Source organism: Leopardus geoffroyi, chromosome A2, assembly GCF_018350155.1.
Source record: "Leopardus geoffroyi isolate Oge1 chromosome A2, O.geoffroyi_Oge1_pat1.0, whole genome shotgun sequence".
Lineage (NCBI taxonomy): Eukaryota > Metazoa > Chordata > Mammalia > Carnivora > Felidae > Leopardus > Leopardus geoffroyi.
The window spans coordinates 963,306-986,430 of record NC_059331.1 but is presented as its reverse complement, the minus strand read 5'-3'; the positions used below and the strand labels follow the sequence as shown (position 1 = coordinate 986,430).

The 23,125-nt window shown below is 65.1% G+C and overlaps 1 protein-coding gene and 1 long non-coding RNA gene across 17 annotated transcripts in view; one reads left to right on the top strand and one right to left on the bottom strand.

Annotated features, from left to right (window-relative positions):
• Window positions 1-355: 355 nt before the first annotated feature.
• Window positions 356-23,125, top strand: part of TCF3 (transcription factor 3) — a 32,891-nt gene continuing 10,121 nt past the window's right edge. For 12 of the 16 annotated variants that reach the window (XM_045491266.1, XM_045491273.1, XM_045491272.1 and 9 more), the window contains exons 1-12: window positions 357-669; window positions 2,534-2,665; window positions 5,938-6,010; window positions 16,719-16,792; window positions 17,011-17,089; window positions 18,846-18,913; window positions 20,280-20,409; window positions 21,014-21,063; window positions 22,206-22,308; window positions 22,408-22,514; window positions 22,609-22,741; window positions 23,044-23,102. In XM_045491266.1, coding sequence (XP_045347222.1) covers window positions 2,594-2,665; window positions 5,938-6,010; window positions 16,719-16,792; window positions 17,011-17,089; window positions 18,846-18,913; window positions 20,280-20,409; window positions 21,014-21,063; window positions 22,206-22,308; window positions 22,408-22,514; window positions 22,609-22,741; window positions 23,044-23,102 — 948 coding nt within the window. In that variant the 5' untranslated portion in view covers window positions 357-669; window positions 2,534-2,593. Of the gene's footprint in view, window positions 670-2,533; window positions 2,666-5,937; window positions 6,011-16,718; window positions 16,793-17,010; window positions 17,090-18,845; window positions 18,914-20,279; window positions 20,410-21,013; window positions 21,064-22,205; window positions 22,309-22,407; window positions 22,515-22,608; window positions 22,742-23,043; window positions 23,103-23,125 lie in introns of all 16 variants that reach the window. The other 4 variants (XM_045491279.1, XM_045491278.1, XM_045491265.1 and 1 more) reach the window with 2 other exon arrangements.
• Window positions 19,140-21,088, bottom strand: LOC123605023. The gene is made up of 3 exons (XR_006715550.1): window positions 20,951-21,088; window positions 19,379-19,729; window positions 19,140-19,178 (listed from the first exon to the last, which is right to left on the bottom strand). It is a non-coding gene; the product is annotated as an uncharacterized LOC123605023 (long non-coding RNA).

The following is a 23,125-nucleotide window of genomic DNA, read 5'->3' as shown; positions in this document are numbered from 1 at the left end:
CGACGAGCCCGCCAATCACGGTTTAGCGCCCTCCGATTGGCCACTGCTGCCGTGTCTTATCTTTCCATCTCACGGTCCCCGCCCACTTGCGTCACGGCTGTGTTCCATCTGGCGTGCGCCTCCGCGCTGGAAGATAGTCCCGCCCCCTTCCCCGAGCCTTTTGCTGGAGGCCCGGCTGGGCGGCGCTGCTCCTAGAGCCCGGGCCTCACGAGCCCCAGCCGCTGCCGCGGGCGCGCTGGAAGGCGAGCCGCGGAGACCGGCGCGGGCCGAGCGGGCGGTGGCGGCGGAGGGATCCGCAGCGACGCCGGGCGGGGCGCGGGGCGGGGCGCGGGCGGGGCCTGGCGGGGGCGGGGCAGCGCGCGGGGCGGGGGGCGGAACATGTCTCCCGCCGCAGGAAGATGAGGCAGCGGCGGTGGCCGCGAGCGTAGCGGGCCGGACCGAGCCCAGCGACGCGGGCGGCGGGCACCGCGAGCTCCTCACACGCCGCCCCCGCCAGCGTCCCGGCCGCGCACGGGCCCCTCGGGGCGGGCCGCGGGGAGGGCCGGGCCACGCGCGCCGCTGCCGCCGCCCACGCGCGACCCTCGGGGGCCCGGCGCGACGCCCCTTTGTCCGGGGGGGCCGTTCATGCCGCCGCCCCCCGCGCACTGCGAGCCGGGGAGCGCCGAGCAGGTGAGCACGCCGGGACTGCGGGCCCCGTGGCTTTGTGCGAAGTTGGTCGCCCCCCCCCCCCGCCCCCGCCGCCCCCCCCCCCAGCCGCCGCCGCCGCGGGCCCGGGGAAGTTGGGGCGGGGGCGCCGTCCGGGAGTTCGCCCCCGCCGCGCCGCGGGCCGGGCGTCATTGTTCTCCAACTTTCGGCGGCGCGCCCCCCGCCCGCCGGGCCGCACTTGGCGAAAGTTTGCGGCGCGGCGGGCGGGGCCGCGGCGGGGCCCCCTCCGCCGGCGCCGGAGTTGGTGGGGGGCGGGGGGGCGGCCTTTTGTCTGGCGGGGAAGGTGCGGCGGCGCGGCCCGCGGGCGCAGGTTGAGGGCCGGGCCGGGCCGGGCGGGGGGGGCGGGGGCCGCGAACATCTGCTCCGCGTTAGCGCGGCCCGGGGCGGCGGCGGCGGCGGCCCGGCTTCAAAGGCCCCCGGGCCGCGCGCCTGCACCGGCCGCGGCGGGGGGGGTAGGGGCGGGGCGCGCGGGCGCGGGGGCCTCCCCCTGGGGCCGGCGGCCGGGCCCTCTGCGCCCCGAGCCCGTTTCCAGCCCCCCGAGGTCCGGCGACACCCCACAAGTTTCCAGTGCCCCCCCTCCCCCGGGTCGGCCCTGAAATCGGTTTCAACCACCCCACAAAAAAGTGCGGTTTCGTACTCCTCAACAAAGTCAGTTTCACACGCCCTGCGAGAGAGGGAGGACTTGGGGGAGGGGGTGCGCCGGGGCGGCCGTTTCACACCTCGCCCCTGGTTGGCAAACAAAGCGGGGGTTCCTCCGCTCCTGGAGTTGGGTCTCCCTCGACCTTGGAACCCCCTCTCCCCCGCAGCCTCCGTGCTTTCCGTGGGGCCGCCCCCAGCCTGGGAGCTCGGCACCGAAGCCGGAGGGGCCCCGCGCTCTGTCCGCGGGACGACGGAGACATAGTCCGTTCCCTTCTCTGGGGGGGATGGGGCCAGGCAGGTGACTCTCCACCCCCGTTGTAGAGCGGAGGCCCCTGGGACCGTGCGGGGGAAACCCTGGTTTGGGGGACCCCCTCTCCACCCCCCTCCAGCGGGAGGCAAGGGATGTTTTCAAAGTTGCTTAAAAATAATTCCCGGATACGTCGTGACAATAAAACAACCTAGGATTGTTGTTTTTTTTTTTTTTCTCTCTTTTTTTGAGTTCTGTTGTTTTTCTGTGTGGGGGTAGGAAGTTAAGGGTGGAGGGAAGCTTTGTAGGTAGGTCTCTGCACAGGGCACCCCACCAAACTCCCTTGCCTTTTTTTTTTTGTTCGAGGGTTCTTTTTGCTTTTGAGTTTGGGGTAACCTGGTTTTCAGCACGCTGTGACAGCTGCTCTTGGGGGGGGGGGTCACAAAATTTCCCCTGGGATGCAGCCTGGGCCCCCCTCCCCCTTCCCTGGCGGGTGTGGGAGAGAGGCGGTGGGGAAGCCTGGGGGGGGGGGGTTGGAAAGGAGAGATGTGGGGAGAGGGGCGGGTTCTGGCCTACTGGGGAAGGGACCACTCCCACCCTGCTTCCAGTTTAAAATTTGCAATCTGATTCCCTGGTGGTCTTGGAGGGAGTTTAGGGAGTGTGTGTTTGCAGGTTCCCGACCCCCACCCCCACCATCCTTCAGACTCCCTGAGGGCTCTGGGGAGAGGTCTCCAGGGGCCCAAACCCAGTCCTGCCTGCCCTGCCCCCACCCCCAGGGTCGTGAAGGGGCTCCTTCTGGGAAGACCCAAGCCCTCGGGGCCTTTAGAGGAAGGGCTTTTTGAATAGCTCCCCCGGTCCCCATCTGTCTGCCTCTTGTTTTGGTCACTCAGACCTCTTCTTTTTCTCTGTTTTTCTGTGTGTCTGTCTCCTCTGCTCTTGTAGGGCCGTCTCTAGGGCCGAGGTGCCCACCCTGCCCCCTGAGCCCACCGTTGCCACTGGAGAATGAACCAGCCACAAAGGATGGCACCCGTGGGCACGGACAAGGAGCTCAGTGATCTCCTGGACTTCAGCATGGTAAGCCAGGGCCCTGCCTTCCTGGGTGCCTCCTCTGCCTCAGTGTGGGTCTGCGCACCCAGGGTTCCTGGGAAAGAAGCTTCCGCCAGAAGTACCCCAGCAGTCAAGAGCCGAGCCTCAACGTTGGTTGGGCGGAGGGGTCTGGTGGGGGGCTGGTTGGGGGAATTGGGGTGCATTGGTTGCGGGTAAGCAGCGGCCTTGGTCTTCTGATCTGGAAAATGGGTGTGATCAGGGTAATTTATTCCAGCGTGGACTCAAAAAGAAAAAGGTGCCTAGCACCAGGTGACGGGTGTGGGGGCCCTTTCGAGTGAGGCAGGGACACGGGTGTCGGAGGTCTAAGACCTCGGTTATTCGTGTGCGTGGCGGTTCGTGCGATGGTCGGTCGGGAGGGGAGCGGCAGGCAGGCAGAGATCTGGAGAGTGTGGGCATCCCAGGGTAGCAGGAGCTGCTGCTGTCACTGCTGTCCTGGCTGTCACAGGGAGGCAGGCCCGGGTGGCAGTCTCCCTCATGCTTCCCGGAACGCCTGTGTCCTGCCTGGCTGGACGGAGTTTCCCAGGGGTGCTGGCTTCCCGACGTCACACAGCTCAGCGGGGCCCGGTGAGGCTGGGAGCCAGAGCTCCCTCGGTGACTGGAGCCGGGGCGCCTCGTGAAGGACCAGGGGGCTCCGTTTGCCCATCTGTGCAGTGGGCCACCTGTCCCAAGTGTCGGGGTGGCCAGCGTTTTCTTCAGAAACTCCGCACCGTGCGTGTGTGCGCACGATTCATCTGTCCCGCTCCCGCACCTCCCAGGCAAGCGCTAGACTGATTTGAAACGTTGGGGGAGGGTGCTTTCAGTGTGAATTTACTCCTCTGCCAGTACGAGGCCCCGGCCACTGAGGCCTGTCGAAAACAAAAGTCCCCAAACCGAAACGACACCAGCCATCCTGTGGAAAAACACAGCCCACGGGACAGAGGGGCTACAGCTCCGGAAGGGCCGTACTGGTATTTTTGAGCCATTTTTAAGCCCCGTTTTATTTTTGCTTTCCCGGCTGAGTAACCTAGAGTGCGGTTCAGTTTTTTTCTTTTTTTTTTTTTTTTTTGTTAAACTGACAAGTCACAGACTATTGGTCTGGAACAGACTGGGGTGGGGGTGGGCATGGCTTCAGACCTGGCCCCTTCGCCTCATCTGTCCAGGAGCCCTGAGCCCCTGGTTCCCCTGCCCCTTGTGCTTGGTGGGTCCAAACGTCTCTCGCGCGCACGTGTTTCCGGCTCACAACCCATTTCGCAGGTGAGGAAATTGAGGCTGAGGGTTAAGGTGTTCTGTGCCTCCCCCGGAGGGACCTGGGAGCTGGATTTCCATGCACCGTCCGTGCTGTTGCAGGGAGGGAGGCCTGGCCAGAGCATGGAGGCCGCTCCCCGGCTCATCTCCCACCTCCCCTTCTGTCCATTTGGAGCTGCCCCCTCCCGCCTGCCTCCGAGAAACTGAGCTGATTTACATTTTTTAAAATAGCCGGGTTCAGACTGGAAGAGAAGACCTCCAAGGGGAAGGCTCGCCGGGGCCGGGTCACGGGAAGTGGTGGGAGAGGCGGCCGTCAGAAGGGGAGGAAGGAAGGTGGGAGCCACGGTGTTACAGCGGGCGCTCCCCAAGCAGGCCGATGAGGGGCCGGGGCCGTGCCGTGGGCATCGCTCGTCCGGTGACGCGGCTCGGTAGCCCGGAGGGAGGTAGCACTGGCAGAGGCTCCCGTGCGCCCACGGTGCCCTCGTGTGATGGGGTTTCCGCCTCCCACGTGCTCAGGGCCCTGAGCCCATTTCACGGAAGAGAAGGCAGGCTGCAGGGTACGAGGGGCCTTGTCAGTGCCCCGGTGGCAAATGCCACATCCGCGGAGCCCCTGGTACCCTAGAGGACAAACCGGACACTTGGCGTGGGGCCCCCGTTCTCCCAGGGGCTTGGTGACTTCCGGTCCTGGCTCAGGCCAACCCGTCTCTCCTTGCAGGCCTCAGTTTACCCAGTGGGACAGGGCCTTTTCCGGGAGAACAGGGCCCTGGGGAGGCTGGGCCAGTTGAATGAGCACAGCCACGCCCCCAGGAGGGGACGCAGACCCACTGAGAACCTGCTTCCCGCCAGGCTCCACGCCAGGCTCCACGCCTCCCATGAGGCTCTGCTCCTGCGCCCGCCGGGGCCAGGGGAGCACGTGGCCTCCGTTTCCCTCCTGTAGGATGGGGCGTGGGGACAGGACCCCACTTACCGGGGCCCTCCCCAGGCTTGCTGTGCTGGCCTGAGAGTCCTGCCCGCAGGCCCCCTGCCCTGACCCCCTGGTGGGTGGGGTGGGGTGGGGTGGGAGGTGGGAGCATCAGCAGGTCCCCGATGAGCCCCTGGCCCTGATTCCACCCACTCGTGATCACTCGGGCCCCAGGTGGAACCTAGAGAACCTAGACTCGGTGCAGGGATGGGACAGGTTTTGTTTTTGTGTGGCAAAGGGGTTTGTTGATGTTGGGTTTTCCTGGCTCATCTTGCTAAGCTGTTTAATCTCCAGGGACTTAACGCCGATCGGGTAAACGGGGGTGGGGGTGGGGTAGGGGCCGGAGGCGCTAGGGAGAATGGCTCAGTCACCCGTGGGGGGGGTGCTGCAGCCTTTCCCCCATCCCTCCAGCTTCCTGTCCTTTTGGGCCTCAGTTTCTCTTGAAGCATCGGCTGGTGATGAGGGCCCCGGGTAGCCACCGAGTGCAGAATCTGGCATGTGGGGGACACTTGGCCCAGGCCACCCTCCTCCCGCCCAGTGGCCGGGCTGCGCGCTGCTCAGGGTCAGGGGCACACGGGAGGTGCTTCCGGCCTCGGGGAAGGCCTGAGCTCCCCTGCGCCTCGCTGCCCCCACGCTCGTGGAGTGTGAATGATCCGGCTCCCTCAGGAGGAAACCTAAGGAAAACTTGGTGTCGTTTCTAAGGGCAGATAAACCATTTTAAGTGCGGAGATGGTGACGCCGGCCCCAAAACAAACTGCATAGACAGCAGACGTTTGGGGGTTTGTTTTTCTGGTGGTGTTTTTTGTTTTTTTTTTTTTAACGGTCATCTTTTAAGTAAACTCCCAACCCCGAATCGAGGTGTGTGCTTCCCCAGCCGGGCGCCCTGACAGCTTTGAAACCCTACCAGATCTCCATCGCTGGCACGGGCTGTGCCTTCGGGCTTTGCTGGAAGGGCCTTTTCTGCGTGCTGCGTGGGCCTTCTGCCTTCTCTCCCCTGGGGTCTCCCGTGGACGGCCCAGCCCCCACACTCACTTGTCTCTCTCTCTCCCCACAGATGTTCCCGTTGCCAGGGGCCAACGGCAAGGGCCGGCCCACCCCCCTGGCTGGTGCCCAGTTTGGAGGCTCAGGTAGGACTCCGCTGCCTCGGGGCGGCACAGGGCGGGGGTGCGGGACCAGAGGCACTCTCAGACTCGGAACCAGAGGAGGAGGTGTTTGGGGGCGGGCCGCTGGGGGTGGGGGGCCTGTGTTACAGTGGGGCACACGTGAGGTGAGGACTGGAGCCTCCCAGGTCCCCGTGGCCTCAGCGGACCCTGGGTCTCCAGTTGAAGGGGGAAACTGAGGTCCAGAAGATATGAGACACGGAATCTAGGTTTTGCTAAATCTTGCTCACCTTGTGAGTCCGGAGAAAGGCCCAGCTTCTGGCTGTTTTTTTTTCAAGCTCGTGTTACGAGTCTCTCGTATACAGGATCTGACACTGGGGTGACCAGCCATCCTGCCGAGGACCCAGGGGTGTTCCCGGGATTGGGGATTTTGAGCTTCAAACTAGGTCTTTGGCCAACCTGGATGAATTGGCTACCCTCCCCGGGCACCGAAGGCCCCTGACGTGGTTGCGGGGAGGGACAGACGGTTCTTTTCTGCTCAAGGAACACACAGGAGGCGTCAGGGAGGAGACTGTCTCAAAGCCAAGGTGGTCGGGGACAGTCTCTAAGGAGTTGATGTTTGAGTGGAGACCAAAGGGTTCAAGGGAGAGGGTACAGCTCTTGCAAAGGTCCTGGGGCGGGATCTGGGTTGACGTGTTAGAGGAAGAGAGAAGGGGCTGGTGCAGGTTGTTCATGGCCTTTGGGGTCTCCGGGAGGACTTGGGCTTTTGCCCAGGAGGTGGGAGCCATGGAGGGCTCTGGGCAGAGAGTGATGCCTTGTGCACGTTGAGGAGTCTACCCTGTTTGGTGGGATTTGGGGGAGCCCTTCAGGGAGATGAGAGGACTTGGGCAACTTGGCCATCTTTCTGGGGTCTCAGGATCGGGACCGTGTCTTTCTGTGACTCTGGGATTTGGAATAGAAGATTCTTTCTTGGAGTCGTCCGTGAATTCCATCGGGGCATCCCGTGTGCTTTGGCTGGAGGAGGGGGTTTTCAAGGGTGGTTTGTGCTCAGCCTCCCCCCACCCCCCCCCCGACGAAGGGAGGGACATCGTGCTGTGTCCTCCCATCCCCCGCCGGTGCTGGCCTTCCCCTCTGCCTGAGGAAGTGGCTGCAGGGCTGGACAGAGTCCTCTCTGGGATACGGAAGTCCCCACAGGCCATCCCGCCCCCTCCCCCTAGAAACCTCTCCCGGGAGCCGGTGTGCTACCCTTCCTCTGCTGGGGGCACACGGTCAGGCCCTGGGGGCCTCCTGGGAGGAGACGCACGGCACAGGCACGTGCCCTTGTCCTTCCCCTCCCCCGGGCCGCTGCCCCCGCTGCCTTTTCTCTTCAGTGTCCCCTTGGACAGCAGCCCCGAGTCCCCGAAGCCGAGGGGCGCCTCCAGGCTGGCCTGCCCTCTGGCCCTGCCCCGACCACTTTGGACGGGGATGGTCTTGCCCCGTCTCCCCCCGCCCCCTGCCCTGGATGGATGTCATGTGGTTGTTCCGGCCCGAGCCCTCGCTTCAGCGGGCACCAGGGCGTGGGACGGGGAGCCCCAAGACCCGAGCTTCAGGGCCGCTCCTCACTGCCGCCCCAGGCACAGGACGTGCTGTGTCACCTGTGGTGGCATGACTGAGCCTCAGTTTCCTCATCTGTAAAAGGACATCTGCCTGTGGCCAGATGATTCAGTGAGCTTGTGGGCGTGAGTGCTTTGTAAACAGGGATGGGGGTGTGTCTTGGGACCCTCTGGGCCCGGGACCGGGGGTGGGGGGGGGGGACCGGGGAGCCGGAGGCAGGGGCTGGCCCCCACCGAGGCTTCTCCCTGCTGGCGCTGGAGGCCCGGGAGAGGGGCGGGTCCCCCTCTGTCGGGAGCGGGGGCCCGGGCGTGTGCTTGCAGGGGCTGCCGGCGGCTGGTGGCGCGCCGGCCCCGTGCCCCTTCCGGTCCTGCCTCCTCGTCCTGGTGTGGCAAGCGGTCCGTGGTGCCGGCCTGGTGGGAGGCCTGTGAACGTGGCTCAGGTCGAAGCTGAGTGGTTGCGGAGTCCGGCGGCAGCCGTGTGTGGGGGTCCGTCCGCGCGGTCTTTGTTTCGGGAAAAAGAGGGAAGTGGAAACAGCCTACCGGAGGTGGAATTTTCTGGTTAGGATCCGGGTGGGAAAACGCCGAAAGGGCGAATACTTGTGTTGGCCCCCTTGCGGGAAGGCCTGGGGCGAGAGCTCTCTGGCGCCAGAAACCGGGGGCCCGGCCACGCGGGGCGTCAGGAAGTGCTTCCTGCCGGGCAGGGGACAGCTCGTTCCCGTGTGGCTTCCCTGGCTTGCTGCTTTGCGCGCTTGGGGACAGAACACACGCTCAGGGTAGGTCTCCGGCACTCGGACAGACGCTGCGCACCAGGTCCCGGTGAGGGCTGCGCCAGCACTGGCTGCCGAAGGTGTCCCTCGTGAGCTCCCGGCGAGAACGTCCGTCCGGGGCCCTGCGCTCAGCCGGCACTGTCCTCAAAGCTCTCCGGCCTGGTAGGCGACCAGGAATCCGCCGTTCCAGTGGGTGTTTACGTGATTAAAGACGGTTGGCTGGCCGACTTTTCAAAAGTGTGTTGGCCGTGAGTTCTTGATGAATTTTCCGTTACCGTCTTGAGCCCTTTCGGGAATCGCTCATCTGTTTTGAAGTCCTCGTCGATGGACAGGAGCTTGCGAAGACCTGTCCCGGAGGTCGAGTGCAGCCCTCGCCCCCCGCGGCGGCCTCGTCCGTGGTGCGGGAGCTGACCTCGGTACCGCACGGAGTCGTCCGGTCTCCTGTGCTGTGCACGCGCGTGTCTGCACAGGTGTGCGGGAGGGTCCTGTGCGCCTCACCCCACGTGTGGCCCGTTGACCCACCGCCTGTCCCCACTGCACTGGCGACAGCCGACTTACCATCATCCGGCTCACGGTTTTGTCACGTTGAGAACGTCGCGTACGCGAAACCGTACGGTACGGAACCTTCTGAGATTGGCTTTTGTTTTTGGCCGAGTGGGATCCCCCGGAGACCCGTCCAAGTTGCCGGCCACATCGCTTCCTTCTGTGTTGTTGCCCGACCAGTGGGACGCCGGCAGCGATGACACGTGTTGGTGACGACAGCCTCCGGTGGTTTTTGCGTACTACGCTCCAGGCGCAAAGCCTGGACCCTGCGCGAGTCCTCACAGGGAAGATGAAACTCCAAGTGTATCAACCGTCCCGGGAAACCACCCAGCGCTGCCTCTCGGCAGCTTCCTTTAGCCCTGCCCTGTGCTGCTCTTGGGATTTGCGAGAGTTCTTTATGTCGGAAGGACGTCAGTCTTTTGTGACCGGGGCTGCAGCTTTTTTCTTAATTATAGCTCGTTAACGGTGGAGAGTTTTAGCATGTCTCGGTGTTTTACGGTTATTTTTACGTTGTCGGATCTCGTTCGTTTGCGGGGTCCTACCCTGGGTGCCACTTCTGAAAAATCCTTAGGTGACACGGTCCATTCAGCAGTGCAGACGTGAGGGTCGTGGAGGCACCTGCTCCTTGCTGGGTCAGGCAGAGGAGCGCGTGGGAACGCTGGAGGAGGGCAGGAAAGCTTCTGGCCGTCCTGGGTGGAGCAGACCCGCGGAAGTGGGCGGTTAGTGATCTAGGTTCCCAGCCGTGTGCACACGTGGGCTCACCTTTGGGACTGCTCATGACAACCCCCCGCCCCCCCGGCCCTGGTCCTGGTCCCGGCCCCGGCCCTGGGCCTGGGCCACTGATGGAGAGGCTGGCAGAGGGCACATAAGAGCTCCCGGGTAGTTCCGAGGAGGGCCTGTCCTTGGTAGAAGCACGTGCCCTCGAAAGGCCGGGCCCGGGACATCCGGACCACACCCCCTTTATGAAGATTGACCACATCCCGGTCACAGTGCAAAATCTGACGAACGAGAAGGAAAGACGGGGGCACAGACCGTGTTCTGTGGTAACAGGGCAGTGAAGTGAGAAGGAGACAAGAGGCCGGAAAGTAGAAGAGGTCTGGCCGCTTGGAAAGGCTGAAATTCCTTCTAACCTACCTGTTGGGTTAAAGCCGGCACTCAAACCCGCAGGTGGGGTGGACTCGCGGGCATGGCCAGAGTCGTGCTCGGGGGAAGGACCATTCGCCAGGACAGATCAAGCGGAGAGAAGCGTGTCGTGTGTCAGCGGGAGACTCGGGCCCAGGACGCCTCAGGGTGCTTGGAAGGGCGCGTCCTCGGGTGCGGGCGGGCGGGGCAGCCGTGAACTGTCTGTGGCCACCCGGTGCTCCCGGGGTGCCCCGGTCCCCCCTCAGCTGTGCCTCTGCAGACTCTCGGGAATAATCCCTTTGCGCCCGCTCCGACCCCACCCTGTGAAATTCACGGAGACTCTGGGAGGAGCTGTCTCCACAGCACTGTTTCCTGGGTTCCTTCCCCGTCCGTGTAGGTTTTTTGTGTTGACCCTTAGGGCTTTAAGAATAAACCTTGGAGGTTCGCCGGGGGCGAGGGGGGGGGCTCAGTCGGTTGAGCGTCCGACTTCGACTCAGGTCATGATCTCACGGTTCATGAGTTCGAGCCCCGCGTCGGGCTCTGGGCTGATGGCTCGGAGCCTGGAGCCCGCTTCCGATTCTGTGTCTCCCTCTCTCTCTGCCCCTGTCCCGCTCGTACGCGCGTGCGGTCTCTCTCAAGTGTAAAGTGAATAAAATATTAAAAGAAGAAAATAAACCTTGGGAGCTGAAGCATGGGGCGGTGGGTTCTTGTGTACTTTTGTTTTTCCCGCCCCTGCTCCTCCGGTGAGGGTCGTCGAGGTGTCGGAGAGGTTTCCGTGTGGTTTGCTTCTACCGGGTCGACACCCCTTAAGGATTCGCAGTTTTGCCTGGGTTTCGTTTTCCGGGTGCAGTGGGGCCATCCTCCGGCGCCTGCTGTCGGCTTGTCAGCGGGGCCGGGTCTGACGCAGGCTGTGGCTCTGAGATAGATCTTCCCGTGTGCGCACGTGTGTGTGTGTTTATCAGTCTCGGGGCGTTGCCTCTGGTCACGCGTGGCCGTCCGTGAGTGTGGTCGGGGCGTCGTGGTCCGGCCCTCGGCGGTCCTCCTCTGCCATGTCCTGGCAGCGTCCTCGGCCCTTTTTCTCCCCTGGGACGTTCCTCACTTTGCCCATGTCCCCAGGGTGCGTGGGGCCCGCGCCTGGACCCGGCTCGGGAACAGTCTCCGACGGGCGGGACCGCGGGCGCTGGGGAACCACCCTCCGCCCTCTTTGCCTTGGATGCTTTCTGGAGCCACATTTGGTCCTGCAGCGATGGGCCTGTTGAGGTTGTGTCCCTGCCTCCTGTCAACTGTGGCGTTTTCTCAGGAGAAGATCTCACTTCCGACGCGTTTGAAGGTGGCTGACGCGTTAGCCTTCCAGGAGCTGCGCGGCCACGGGTCGGTGTGTGAGGAGGCAGGCCCCATCTTGGTCCCCAGCCTGCTTGGTTCTCCTTCTTGTTCTTCGTCCTCGGTTAAGCTGCCTCCTCTCTCGTCGTGTCCACTTTCCTCCGGACTCGGTTCTGCCGTCAGACTGCTCTTCTCCCCCGGACTTTTCCCCTCCCCCGCTCGCTGTGTGTGCGCGCGTGCGCGTTCGTTCCGCTGGCCACCGAAATGCACGTCTCGTTACTTTTTAGACCCGCTTGTCGTTTGTCTGGAAGAGGTGCTCGTGGCGTCAGGCTCCCGTGGAGACCTCTGGCTTCCAGGCAGGGAGCAGGTGTTCGTTCCGCGACTGCCTAACGCGAGGCGGCCGGTGCTGTGCCCGGTGTGGCCGGAGCCTCCTGTTCTTGCCACGGCGGCTGCTCTGTCGTCGTTCGCGGCCTAGAGGTGTGACGCACAGCCCGATCGCGGTTTCCACGCGTGTCGCGTCCAGGCCCAGGCACGGTGCCGGCTTCTCCGGCGTCCGTGGGTCGGGCCCGTGTGCGTGCTGGCCGCCGCGAGGCACGGCCCGTGGAACTCCCTCTGTGGGGTTTTCATGGGCGATCCGGCCCATCCTCCGGGAAGGCGCCTTGGAGCCAGGCTGCCCCACGCGCGTCCCGACCCCCCCGGGTGGCTCTGCCCGGCGCGTCCGCCCTGCGCTCCGCGGGCCCTCCTGCCCTGGTGCTCTCTCCTTGCCATGCTCCTGGCGGGCGTGTGCCTTCCGGAATTGGCTCTGGGAGGTCGCGCCGTCTGCGGCCCCGTGGGTGGCCGTTCCAGGGTTTGTAATACCGCGGCAAAGCTCCCGTTCCCAGTGGGGAAACTGGACGCCCTGTCCTGTGGGGCTGCCCACCCTGCCGCTTGGGCTCTTCATGCCCCCGCTTCCCCACCCACGAGGCCGGGAGGCGGCCGCTGCCTTCTCGTGGGTTCGCCTGGCTGAGGGCCGCCCGCACCCGTCTCTGGGGCCGCCCTGGCCCGTCTTCTGCGCTCAGGACCGCGTGTGCGGTGCTCGTCCCCGTCCCGTTTGGGGTCGTCCGCGAGCCCTCGGGGTCCGGGCCCAGGAATGCTTGGTCGGCTGTGCCTTGGAGTCCGGTGTCGCGGAAGGCCAGCTCTGTGGGCGTGGGTCTCCCGCCACGTCCCTCCGTGCGTGGTCCCCGAGCCCCGTCTCTCCTGCCCTCCCGCGGCGTCCCTCCCGCCGCTGCCGCTGCCGCTTTGCGGGCTTTCTGTCTGCCTGAAACCTCGTCTCCACGAGCCGCGCCAGCTCCGGGCCTTCCCTTGAGGGTGCCTCGTGGCCGTTGCTGACGTTGCGGATCTTCCGGAATCTTGGTCTTTCTTCCGTGTTCCACGCGTGTTTCTGTTTTGTGTCCGTTTCCCGCACGGAGGCCCCAGGTTGGGGAGGTTCTCCCGTCCCCACACTCGGATGCCCCGTGGGTCCCCCTTGAGCCTGAAGCAGGACGAGGGTCTTTCCGTTAGGAGTCGGTCACGGGTCTGAAATCCACGGGGGGCCCCGTTTCCCCGTGCATCACATACGACTGGGATCCACAGGAGGGCTGCGGGCTGCTGGGGGTGTGTGTGGGGGGGGGCAGAGCCCCCGGCTTGGGGTCCTCCTGGTCTTGGAAAGGGTGGGGCGTGGCCTCAATTCCCTGCTGTCTCCAATGTGCTTGCTCACGGGTTGTGAGCAGGGGCCCCGCTTTCCTGCCCCCACTCGGGGCACCTGCCCCCAGCCGCTCGGAACCTGGTGCCTCTGGTGGGAACGTCAGTGCCTGGGGTGTGCACGCTGCTGGGCTCTCCTGCTGCTGCTGTTTTCCACGCCGCGTCTCCTCCTTTCCAGAAAACAGCAGGGGGTGGGGGGCGTTAGGTGGCCTCCGGTCGCGGCCAGCCCTGGAGACCTTACTGAAATGTGAAACCACGCAGCCCAGAAAACCAAGTGTTCCTGCAAATGAACAGGGCAAAGGATGAAGCAGAGGGCCGGGAATGCGGAGGCTAAGTGAGCCTGGGTTCAGGGCTCGGCCCGCTGCGCCCCTCGCAGCTATCCTCCAGCTCCAGGATGACACAGGAATTGAAGGGTTAGCCCCCAAAATCCCAGGAAGAGAGGCCTCCCCTGGCTCGTGGGAGTGCACGGCCCCAGTCTCCCAAGTCCAAATTGGTGTCGGTTTTGCCCCCACACGAGCCCCTCGGTGCTGCCCGACGAGCCCCGGCTTGGGAAGATTTTGATGGTGAGACAGAAGGGCCCAAGGGGGGCTGACGGGCCCAGCATGCACCGGCCGCCTGGGGAGCTGGAGAGGGCGAATTTCCCGAGCGTCTGCCAAGTGGTGGTTCTTAAGGCGTCTTTTTTTTTTTTAGGTTCATTTAATCTGAGAGCGAGCACAAGCAGGGGAGGGGCAGAGAGCGAGAGGGAGAGAGAGAATCCCAAGCAGGCTCTGTGCTGACATCGCAGAGCCCGACATGGGGCTCAAACTCAGGAACTATAAGATCGTGATCTGAGCCCAAGTTGGATGCCTGACTGACTGAGCCCCGCCCGGGCACCTGAGCTGGGCTGACGACCACCTGGGTCTTGCCTGCCCCATGCCCCAGCCTCGCGCCCGGTCCCGACATCTGTGGGTCAGGCTTCTTTGTACAGAGTAACCAGCTTCAGGAATCTTCCTTCCTGCTGGGGTTGGCTGAGCTTCTCCATAAAGGGCCAGCAGCTAATCTGTTCTGTCTTTGCAGGAACAAACAGGCGTGGTCACGTCTCAGTAAAACTTTATTTACCAAAAGCAGGCAGAAGGGGTTTGTGGGGGTCCCTGGGTTGCAGGACGCCACTCCAGTTTCTGGGGAATCCAGCACATGCCGTGGGCCACTGGGTCCCAACCAGCGTTGCCGCCCCGTGTCGCCAGGTGGGGACCAGGGTCTGCCAAGGGCCCACCACGCCCCGCCCCCCGCCCAGCGCTTCCGGTCCCCTGTCCTCAGAGCAGCCCAGGCAGGTTAAGTGGCACTTCAGGCCCGAGACGTGGCCCTGGCGGGGCACCCCTACCCTCAGCTCTGTCCCATCCCGCTCCTGCTCTAGTCTGAGGCAGCCTCCTGGCCCCGTGCAGCCGAAAAGAAAAAAGGCATAAAAAAAATTGCAGTCTGACAGCAGCACTTTATTCTATTAGTACGTTTTAATTAGAACACGAACGAGGGGTGTTATGAATATTCATGATGATTATTAAAGTGTATGATTAATCACGTGCAGTGGGGGGGGGGGGGGGCCGTCCCCGTTTTTGTCACCTTTAGAAGAGGGGAGGCCAGCGGCCCATGAGGCGTTTTTCCAGAAAGGACAGAACAACACCCGTTACCTCTGCCTGGAGCTCATGGGCTCTGTGGGTGCAAGTCCCTGGGCCACGGGTCCTGGGGTGCCCCTCAGGCTGCCGGGCTTCGTGGGGGCTGGGCTGTGGGTGCCGAGGCTGTTTCCTCCGACGTGGGCTGCTGTGGTCTCGGATGTGGCCTCCCTGCTCACTGTTGCGGGGTCTGCTGCCTCCAGGGGCATGTTGTGGATGCCCCGGTGGGTGGGGGCTGCTCCAGAAGGAGGGTAACAGGCAAGTTGGGTGCAGAAGGAAACTGAGGCTCGGGCTGCTGGCACTCTGCCCCAGGTCGCCCTGCCTCACCGGCCGCTCTGTTCCCAGAGCCCAGGTAGGGGTCCGGGACCTCAGGTACAGACCCTCAAACCTGGTGGCAAACGCTGGGTAGAACCCCAGACCGCGGGAGCCCCTGTGGGTGTGTCCCCACCCCCACCCCAGCTAAGGCAGCCCCCCAGTGCAATCGCGGTGGAATTCTTTGATTAGAAAATAAAACGTATGTGGGCTATATGAATATTCATTAGGCCGAGGGATTAATATGCATAATTATGCAAATCCAACAGCAATTAAACACCAGCTTGGGGAGAGACGATTAACACAAAGGCACCGCAATAGGGTGAAATTTGAAAGGAGTTTCTGGTAAAGACGAGCACGGGAGGCTGGGTGGGCTGGCGGAAGGATCCGGGCGGGGGTTCCTGCAGCCTCCCCCAAAGCCCAGCTGTGTCGGGTCCCGGGGCCACTGAGGTGGCTCTCCTGGCTGAGACTTAGGGCCTGGGCACAAACCTCCATCCCATCACCCTCCAGCCTGACTCAGGTCCTGTGGAGTAGGGTCTGTTCATACTCCTCCTGTTTACACAGGAGGGAGACTGAGGTATGTGGAGAGAGTGGTCCTGGGGCCAGTCTGGGGGCCCCCAGACTTCTCTGCATGTGTTTGTCAGGCAGTGAGCTTTAGAGCCCCGGTCCTTAAGGGTCTGTGCCTACTGGGTGGTGCCTGGGAGTGTTAGGGGAGATAAGGGTCCCTCCCCGCCCCGCCCCACCCCACCGCTACAGACCCAGGTCCTCTGCCTCTCTGGCTAACCCCCCTGCGCCGTCGGCCTCGGGGGTCCACCGGGCTGGCAGCAGCCCCTTGTCTCTGCCCGGACCTAACCGGGGCTCCACTCCACCCTTAAGGGGCTGCCGGCCTGTGTCTGGAAGGCAGTCGGTTGCGGCTGTGCTGTTGTTTCCACTGAGGAACGGCCCCCCCCCCTCCTGAATTGTCAGTGATGGGAAGGGAGAGACTCCCGCTTGCCTGAGATCAGAGGTTATCTGTCACTCTTCACCCGTTCACTGACGTCCTCGTGAACCTTTCTTCAGGGTCAGGAGGGACTAAGCCTGATGCAGAGGCTCCGGTCCCTTGGGGTCAGGGCTGGGCCAGAGGGAGAAACTGGGGGCTGGAGGGAGGAGGCTCTGAGAGGGAGGGCCCTGCCCGGGGCGGGCATAGTGGCTGGGGCCTTGACGGACGGGTAGGAGTTTGCCAGCAGAGGTAGCTGGTAGCATTAGTCTGAACTGTGGGTCTGAAGGGATGCTAGCTGCCGGGATGTCTGGGGTGCTTCCCACCAGTGGCAGTTGTTTCGTTTTTTAAGATTTTATTTTTAAGAGAAAGCACACGTGTGTGCGCACAGGTGCGGTAGAGGGGCAGAGAGAGAGAGAGAATCCCAGGCAGGCTCCGTGCTCAGCTCAGGGCCCGAGGCCGGGTTTGATCCCGGGACCATAAGGTCATGACCTGAGCCAAAATCCAGATTCAGACGCTCGACCAACGGAGCCAGCCAGGCGTCTCGTCAGCAGTTTAAATAGGGGCAGAGCTGGGGTTGGTGGGGCCAGATGGGCTTCGGCCCAGGCTGGATCAGGAAGGGCCCAGAAGCCCTGCCGAGTCGAATGAGGGCTTGTCCCTGAGGCGGTGGGGACCAAAGCCACGTTCAGAGTCGAGCGGCGGCGACGGGGGCCCTGACTCTCTTCTCTTGCCCTGCAGGTCTCGAGGACCGACCCAGCTCGGGCTCCTGGGGCACCGGCGACCAGAACAGCTCCTCCTTTGACCCCAGCCGGGTAAGGAACCTCTGTGAGGCCTGAGACTTGGCTTTCTCCTCTCCAGAGTGGGGAGTATATGGGAAACTGAGGCTCACGGGGAAGTCACGTGCCAGCCTGGTCTCCCGTGGCTGTGGGCTCAGACACGTGGGTTCAAGTCCCAAGTCGGGCACTCACTAGCTGCCTGCTTCCCGGAGCAGTTTCCCCAGCACCCCTCACGCCCGCGTGTCTCTCCACAGGCCTATGGCGAAGGCACGCACTTCCCTGAGCCCCACGACAGCCTATCTCCGTCCACGTTCCTGGGACCTGGGCTCGCGGGTGAGTGTGCCACACGGTCCCCTCCCCCCCCCCCCAGGCTCGGGTGTGGCCCCCGGGTGTGGCCCCGGGTGTGGCCGGCACACTCCAGGCACCGTGCTGCAGGGGGCTCTCCTGGAGCAGAGGACGCAGGTGGTTATGGCCTGGTGCCCACGGGAGAATGGGCTTGGGGGTCCTGGCAACTCACGGAGGTGGTCCCTCCCCGCTGGGACCCAGGGGGGTACTGTCCCCTCGGTGTCCCGACTGTGGGATTGGGGTGCTCACAGAAGCCCTCCGTACCGGCCCCTGGGACCCCCGGGGCCTGGGTGGACGGGTGGCCGTGCACGTCCCCACGACAGGTTCGCGGCACCTGTGGAGGGAGTGGGGGGCGGCGTCCGAGGACACGCCGTGCGGCGGGAGTCTGCCCGTTTCCCAGACCGGGAGGGCGGAGGCTGGCCCAGCACATGGCCTCGGGTGGCCTGTGCACCTGCCGGGACGCCGGTTCCCTTCTGCCTGTTCCTTCCTCCCGCATCTTCCTGACGTGGGCAGTTTCCCACGGCCAGGCCTGGTCACCAGGGCCCAGAGCCCAGCTGTGTCCCAGGCCCAGCACGTGGCACCCAGGCCGCCCTGGGCTTCATGCTGTCGCTGTCAGCCTGGTCCAGCTCCGCAGTGAGGCCGCGGTCCTCCCACCCTGATGTGCGGGCCCAGCGCACAGCTTTAGGTCCCTTCTCTGGGCCCACGGGGCTCGTGGCCGCACCTCTCCAGCCTCGTCCTGCCTCCCAGGAAGCCCCTGTTTGGTGCCTGCTGTGCGCAGGGCCCGGACCCCAAGCTGCTCCTGTTGTAGGGGAGTTAAGAGTCTGGGAGGGAAGCCGCCCTCCTGGGCCGAGCCCAGAGCTGTGGCCTTGTTGCCCTGCTGACCCCGGGGGCACGGGAGCCAGGGCACCACCGTTCACTCCCGGGACCGGGACAGACCCCCTCTGGCCTCTTGGGTCTTGGGGGGGTGGGACTGGGGACATAGCCCGTGGGGCATCCCCCCAGCAGCACCTGCTCCAGGAGCCGGGCTGAAATTGTGGTTCTGTATAAAGGAACTGGGGAACGTTCTCCTGTAGCTTGACAGGAAATCCAGTAGTCGGCTGAGCACTTGAACCCCTCACTCACGTCAAGGCAGGTTATGGTCTCCACTCAGTCGTCACCAGCACCCAGCTTCAGCCTGAATCAGCTTTAAGGGGCTCGGGTCCTGATCAGCCTGGGCCTCTGCCTCCGTGAGGCCAGGTCAGTGGTAGGTCCAGGCCTCCGTTGACATCGGTACCGTTGGGCGGGCTGCGTCCTCCCAGGTCCGGGCCTTGCCTGCCCACACAGGGGCCACCACACGCTCTTCAGGAGCTTGGGTGGAGCCCAGGGCCCTGGTGCTAAACCTCGCGGGTGCACGGGACCCCGGCCTGTCCCCTGGGAGCCCAGCACTCTGCGGAGTGGATGCCTCGGGACCGTGAATGGAGAAAACGGAGGCCAAGTGCAGATCCCTGGCGTCCCCCCTCCGGGGCAGCACATGCGGGGGCCCCCAGCGGTTCGCCAAATCCTCTGCAGGTCATCTTGGGACAGCGTCTGTCCAGACCTCTGCTCGTCCCCGAGCCTGACGGGGGGACCAGGGTTCCTCCAAAGCCCTGTTGGTGTTGCGCACTGATCCAGTGACTGCTGTGTGCAGGCACGTGCCTGGCGGTGGGTCAGCCGCTGGGACGCGCCGTCCCCGGGGTCAGCTCCCAGTGAGTCTTTTCTCTTCCAGGCAAGGGCAGCGAGCGGAGCGCATACACTGCCTTCGGGAGAGATGCGGGTGTTGGCGGCCTGAGTCAGGTGAGGTCTGGGGCCAGGGCCTCTCTGCTGGGTCCGCTGCTCTGGAGAGTGGAGCAGGGGGCTGCCGTCACGCGTCCGCCCCACTGCCTCCACCCCACTCCCCCCGGGGCTGTGACTAAACAGACGCGTCACGGACCTCTTCTCCTCTGCAGGAGGTTCCCTCGTTGAGCCGAGAGCTGGTCGGCTGCAGTACGGCCAGACCCCGGGATGCCGGCAGGCTGGGTGTGGACCCTGTCCCGTGGCTCCCCGACCTGGGGTAGTTAGTCTATAGGGCAACAATGGTTTCGGGGGTCACCGTGCACGGCCGGAGGGTCTGAGAGACGTGCCACCCCCAGGTCGCGGGCGGGGACGCTGAGGCCGGCCTGCAACCCGCCCCCCACACCCCCCCGCCTCTCAGGCTGGCCCTGGGTCTCCCACAGCCTCCCAGGGAGCCCCCGGCACAGGTAAGAGCCCCACCACGCTGACCTAGCTGAGAGGCAGGGCGGCAGTGACCAGCCCCCGTGTCCCAGTGCGGCCCCCGGCCTGGGACCCTTCCGGCTCGGTGCGGCCGGGCCTTGTCCCGGTTGGTGCCACCTGTCCGCGTGCCGTGTCCCCTCAGGAGCGGTAGCGGCTGCAGCTGTTGCGGGCCAGCCGGCTGCTGGGCCCCGTGCGCTGTGGGCGCAGCCAGAGTGCCCGCCGTGTAGACAGGAAGGGTGAGGCGTGGAGCGGCTGCTCACCTGAGCTGCGGAACCGGCTTGAACCCTGGTCGTTTCTGCCCTTGAGGAAAGGAAGTCCGTTTCAAATTAACACACGCGAAACGAAGCCGAAGCCGGGTACCTTTAAAACAACAAAACACGCGCAGAGTGAAGCCACCAGGTTTCTCTCAGAAACCTTCTCCTAGGGGCGCCTGGGTGGCGCAGTCGGTTAAGCGTCCGACTTCAGCCAGGTCACGATCTCGAGGTCCGGGAGTTCGAGCCCCGCGTCGGGCTCTGGGCTGATGGCTCAGAGCCTGGAGCCTGTTTCCGATTCTGTGTCTCCCTCTCTCTCTGCCCCTCCCCCGTTCATGCTCTGTCTCTCTCTGTCCCAAAAAAAATAAATAAACATTGGAAGAAAAAAAAAAAAATTAAAAAAAAAAAAAAAGAAACCTCCTAGAAGGGCCGCGGTTTGCTGGCGGCTTTTCTTCCTCCCTCTTGGGAAAGAGCCTGAGGCTTACGGTCACTCACGTCTCAGATCAGAGAAACGGGACCGGTGCCGGGAGGGGACTGCGCCGAGCAGGGCAGGAAGGGGCTCCGCTGAGGCCCGCCGGCACCCCTCGGGCGGCTCCGAGCAGTGGGGCCAGATGCCGGCCCGGCGCCCCACGATGACCTCTCCCTCTCGTTCCCCCCAGGCTGGCTTCCTGCCCAGCGAGCTGGCCCTCAGCAGCCCGGGGCCACTGTCCCCTTCGGGCACCAAGGGCGGCTCCCAGTATTACTCCTACGCCGGCCACCCTCGGCGGAGAGCCGCGGAGAGCGGACTGGGTGAGTGGGGACCCCGCCGCCCCCGCTGCTGGCGGGGCCTGGCTGGAGAGACGGGTGATAGCCGGGAAGGAGCGGGTGCGTTCGGGCCCCGCGTTGGGAGCGTCTGCCCGGGCACGCCTCGTGCAGGGTCTCCTCCTGGTCCTTCGGCGCTCGGCTCTGGGCCAGCAGCCCCGTGACCCGCCCGGTGCGGGTTTTCCCTGCCGCCACATCGTGGCCTTGTCACGCTTGGGGACACCGGCCCGCACCGCGGCACCGTGCTTGGGGACGCTTTAAATGGCGGCAGGACCCACGAGACCCAGAGGTGCAAGACTCCGGGCACTCAGTCGGCCATGAGGAGGACCCGGTTTCCAGAAGCAGGGCACTGCCCGGTTCCTCCTCGGCTGGGCCACGCGTGTTGGTGGCTCACGCTGTCCCTGTGGTTTGCGTGCCCGAGTGGCCGCATGAGCCCTGCACGTAGAGACTTTGGGTCCCCGAGTTGGGCAGTAGGCGAGTTTGCAAGGGCGGGAGCCAGGACGGTGGCAGGGAGGGACGGAGCAGAGACCTGGGCACGTGGCGGGGGGCAGGAGGCGCCCTGAGGACCCCTGATTCCCCTTGCTCCTGACAGACACACAGCCCAAGAAGGTCCGGAAGGTGCCGCCAGGTCTCCCGTCTTCGGTGAGTCGCAGGGTCCCACGTGCCACGTTCCCGGGCTCGGGGTCGTCCCTCTGGGGGTCCACCGCACGTCAGCGGGGGGGAGGGGGTGGCCCCCAGGCTGGAGGTCGTGGCTGTGACAGCTGGTATGCAGGAATCCAGGACATTGTTTCTTGGGTCTAGCTTGGATTTCTCCTGTAAGAGCCACGTGGCACTTGTGGGCAAGGCACCTTGGGTTGAGTGTGATGGGGTCTCGGGGGCACCCTGGGGGCCCGGGTCAGAGAGTCCCTGCCCTGCCGCCTGGCGATTGGCAGGGGGCCACGCTCTGGCAACGGACTCCCTGGAAGAAACGGCAGTCTGCTGGGGTGTCTGGCTCCTGCACCGGCGTCCGGGAGCCCCTGGGCCCCCCAGGCTGGGCACAGCCCCCGTAGGCCAACACAGGTTGCACCAGACCCCGGGGTCAGGGTCACAGGGTTGGCGCTCTGGTCTGCAGCTGGGAAGTGTGGGTCAAGCTCCGTTGAGACCTCAACCCCCGCTTTCCCCATCTGAGCCCCCGCCCCGGTTTCCTGGGACATCAGAGCTGAGAGCCCCCTGAGCCTGACTCGGCCCGGCCCACCCCACCAGCACTGACCCCACTTCCGCTCCAGGGCCAGGGTGGGCGTTCCCAACCGACCCGGGGCTTTCCTGCCAGCCTGGCCTCCGCCTCAAGCAGTGTCCCTCCGATGTCAGCATGACCCTAGGGCTTCTTTGCCTTCTTGGCGCTCTGGAACCAAGGGCTGGGTGTTAGTCCAGGGCCCCGCCTCCGAGGCCCCCACGTCTTCTGTGATCAGGGCTGCGGCCTTGGGGGGGCTCCGGTGCAGGGGGCTGAGGAAGAAGGAAGGGCTGGGGGCATCACAGCCAGGTTCTGCTCTGACGGACCGAGAGCATCTTCCGGACGGGGGGGGGGGGCGGGGAGCGTTCTCGGCAGGGGGTCCCGTCTGCAAAGACCTCAGGTGCCAGAGCCTGGAACTTGGGGGGGCGGGGGGGGACAGGAGGTGGGGAGGGAAGGAACTAGAGGAGTAAGGGTGCCACCAGAGCCTCCAGTGCTGGGGAAAGTCAGCTGCACAGAGGGGTGGGGTGTCCTCCTCCCCCCACCCCCCAACCTGACCGCACCCGCCTGCCCACAGGTGTACCCGTCCAGCTCAGGTGACGACTACGGCAGGGACACCGCCGCCTACCCAACCGCCAAGACCCCCGGCGGCACCTACCCTACCCCCTTCTACACGGCAGGTACGTGGGGGCTCGCATGAGGGGGCCGGGGCCGGGCCGGGCCCCCCCCCCCCCCCCCCGCCTCACCGTCTGCCCCCCCCCCCCCCCCCCCCCCCCCAGATGGCAGCCTGCAGCCTGCGGCCGAGCTCTGGAATCCCCCGGGCCAGGCGGGCTTCGGGCCCGTGCTGGGCGGGGGCTTCGGCAGCCTGCAGCCACACGAGCGCATGGTGAGTACGGCCTGGGTGGTGGGGGGCTGGGGGGGAGGGGGCACCCCGCCTGACCCCGCCTGACCCCGCCTGACCCCGCCTGACCCGCCCCCAGGGCTACCAGCTGCACGGAGCGGAGGTGAACGGACGGCTGCCAGCGGTGCCCACCTTCTCCTTGGCCCCCGCAGCCGCCTACGGCAGCGCCCCCAGCCACACGCCCCCTGTCAGCGGGGCCGACGGCCTCCTGGGTACGGCCTCGTCCTGCCGCCTCCCTCTCCCAGTCCCGCCCTCTGTGTCCGGTTGTGGGCCGCAAGGGCTTCTGGAAGGGCGGGTCCCGCTTTGCTCTGCGTCAGAGTCTCTGTGGAGGCGGGTGGCGGGACGCCAGGCCAGAACCCAGACCCAGGCCGGGCTGCCCGGTGCCGGGCGAGGGCGCCTGTGTCGGGCACGGAAGGACCAAGCGCACGGGGGCTCCCCGTCAGCCGGGCGTGGGGCCGGCTGGGTGCCGGGGCCACCGCGTCCCTGACGTGGGGCTTCGCCTCTCCACCCCCAGGCTCCCGCGGGACGTCGGCCGGCAGCTCTGGGGACGCCCTCGGGAAGGCATTGGCCTCGGTGAGGCGTGGGACGGGGCGGCG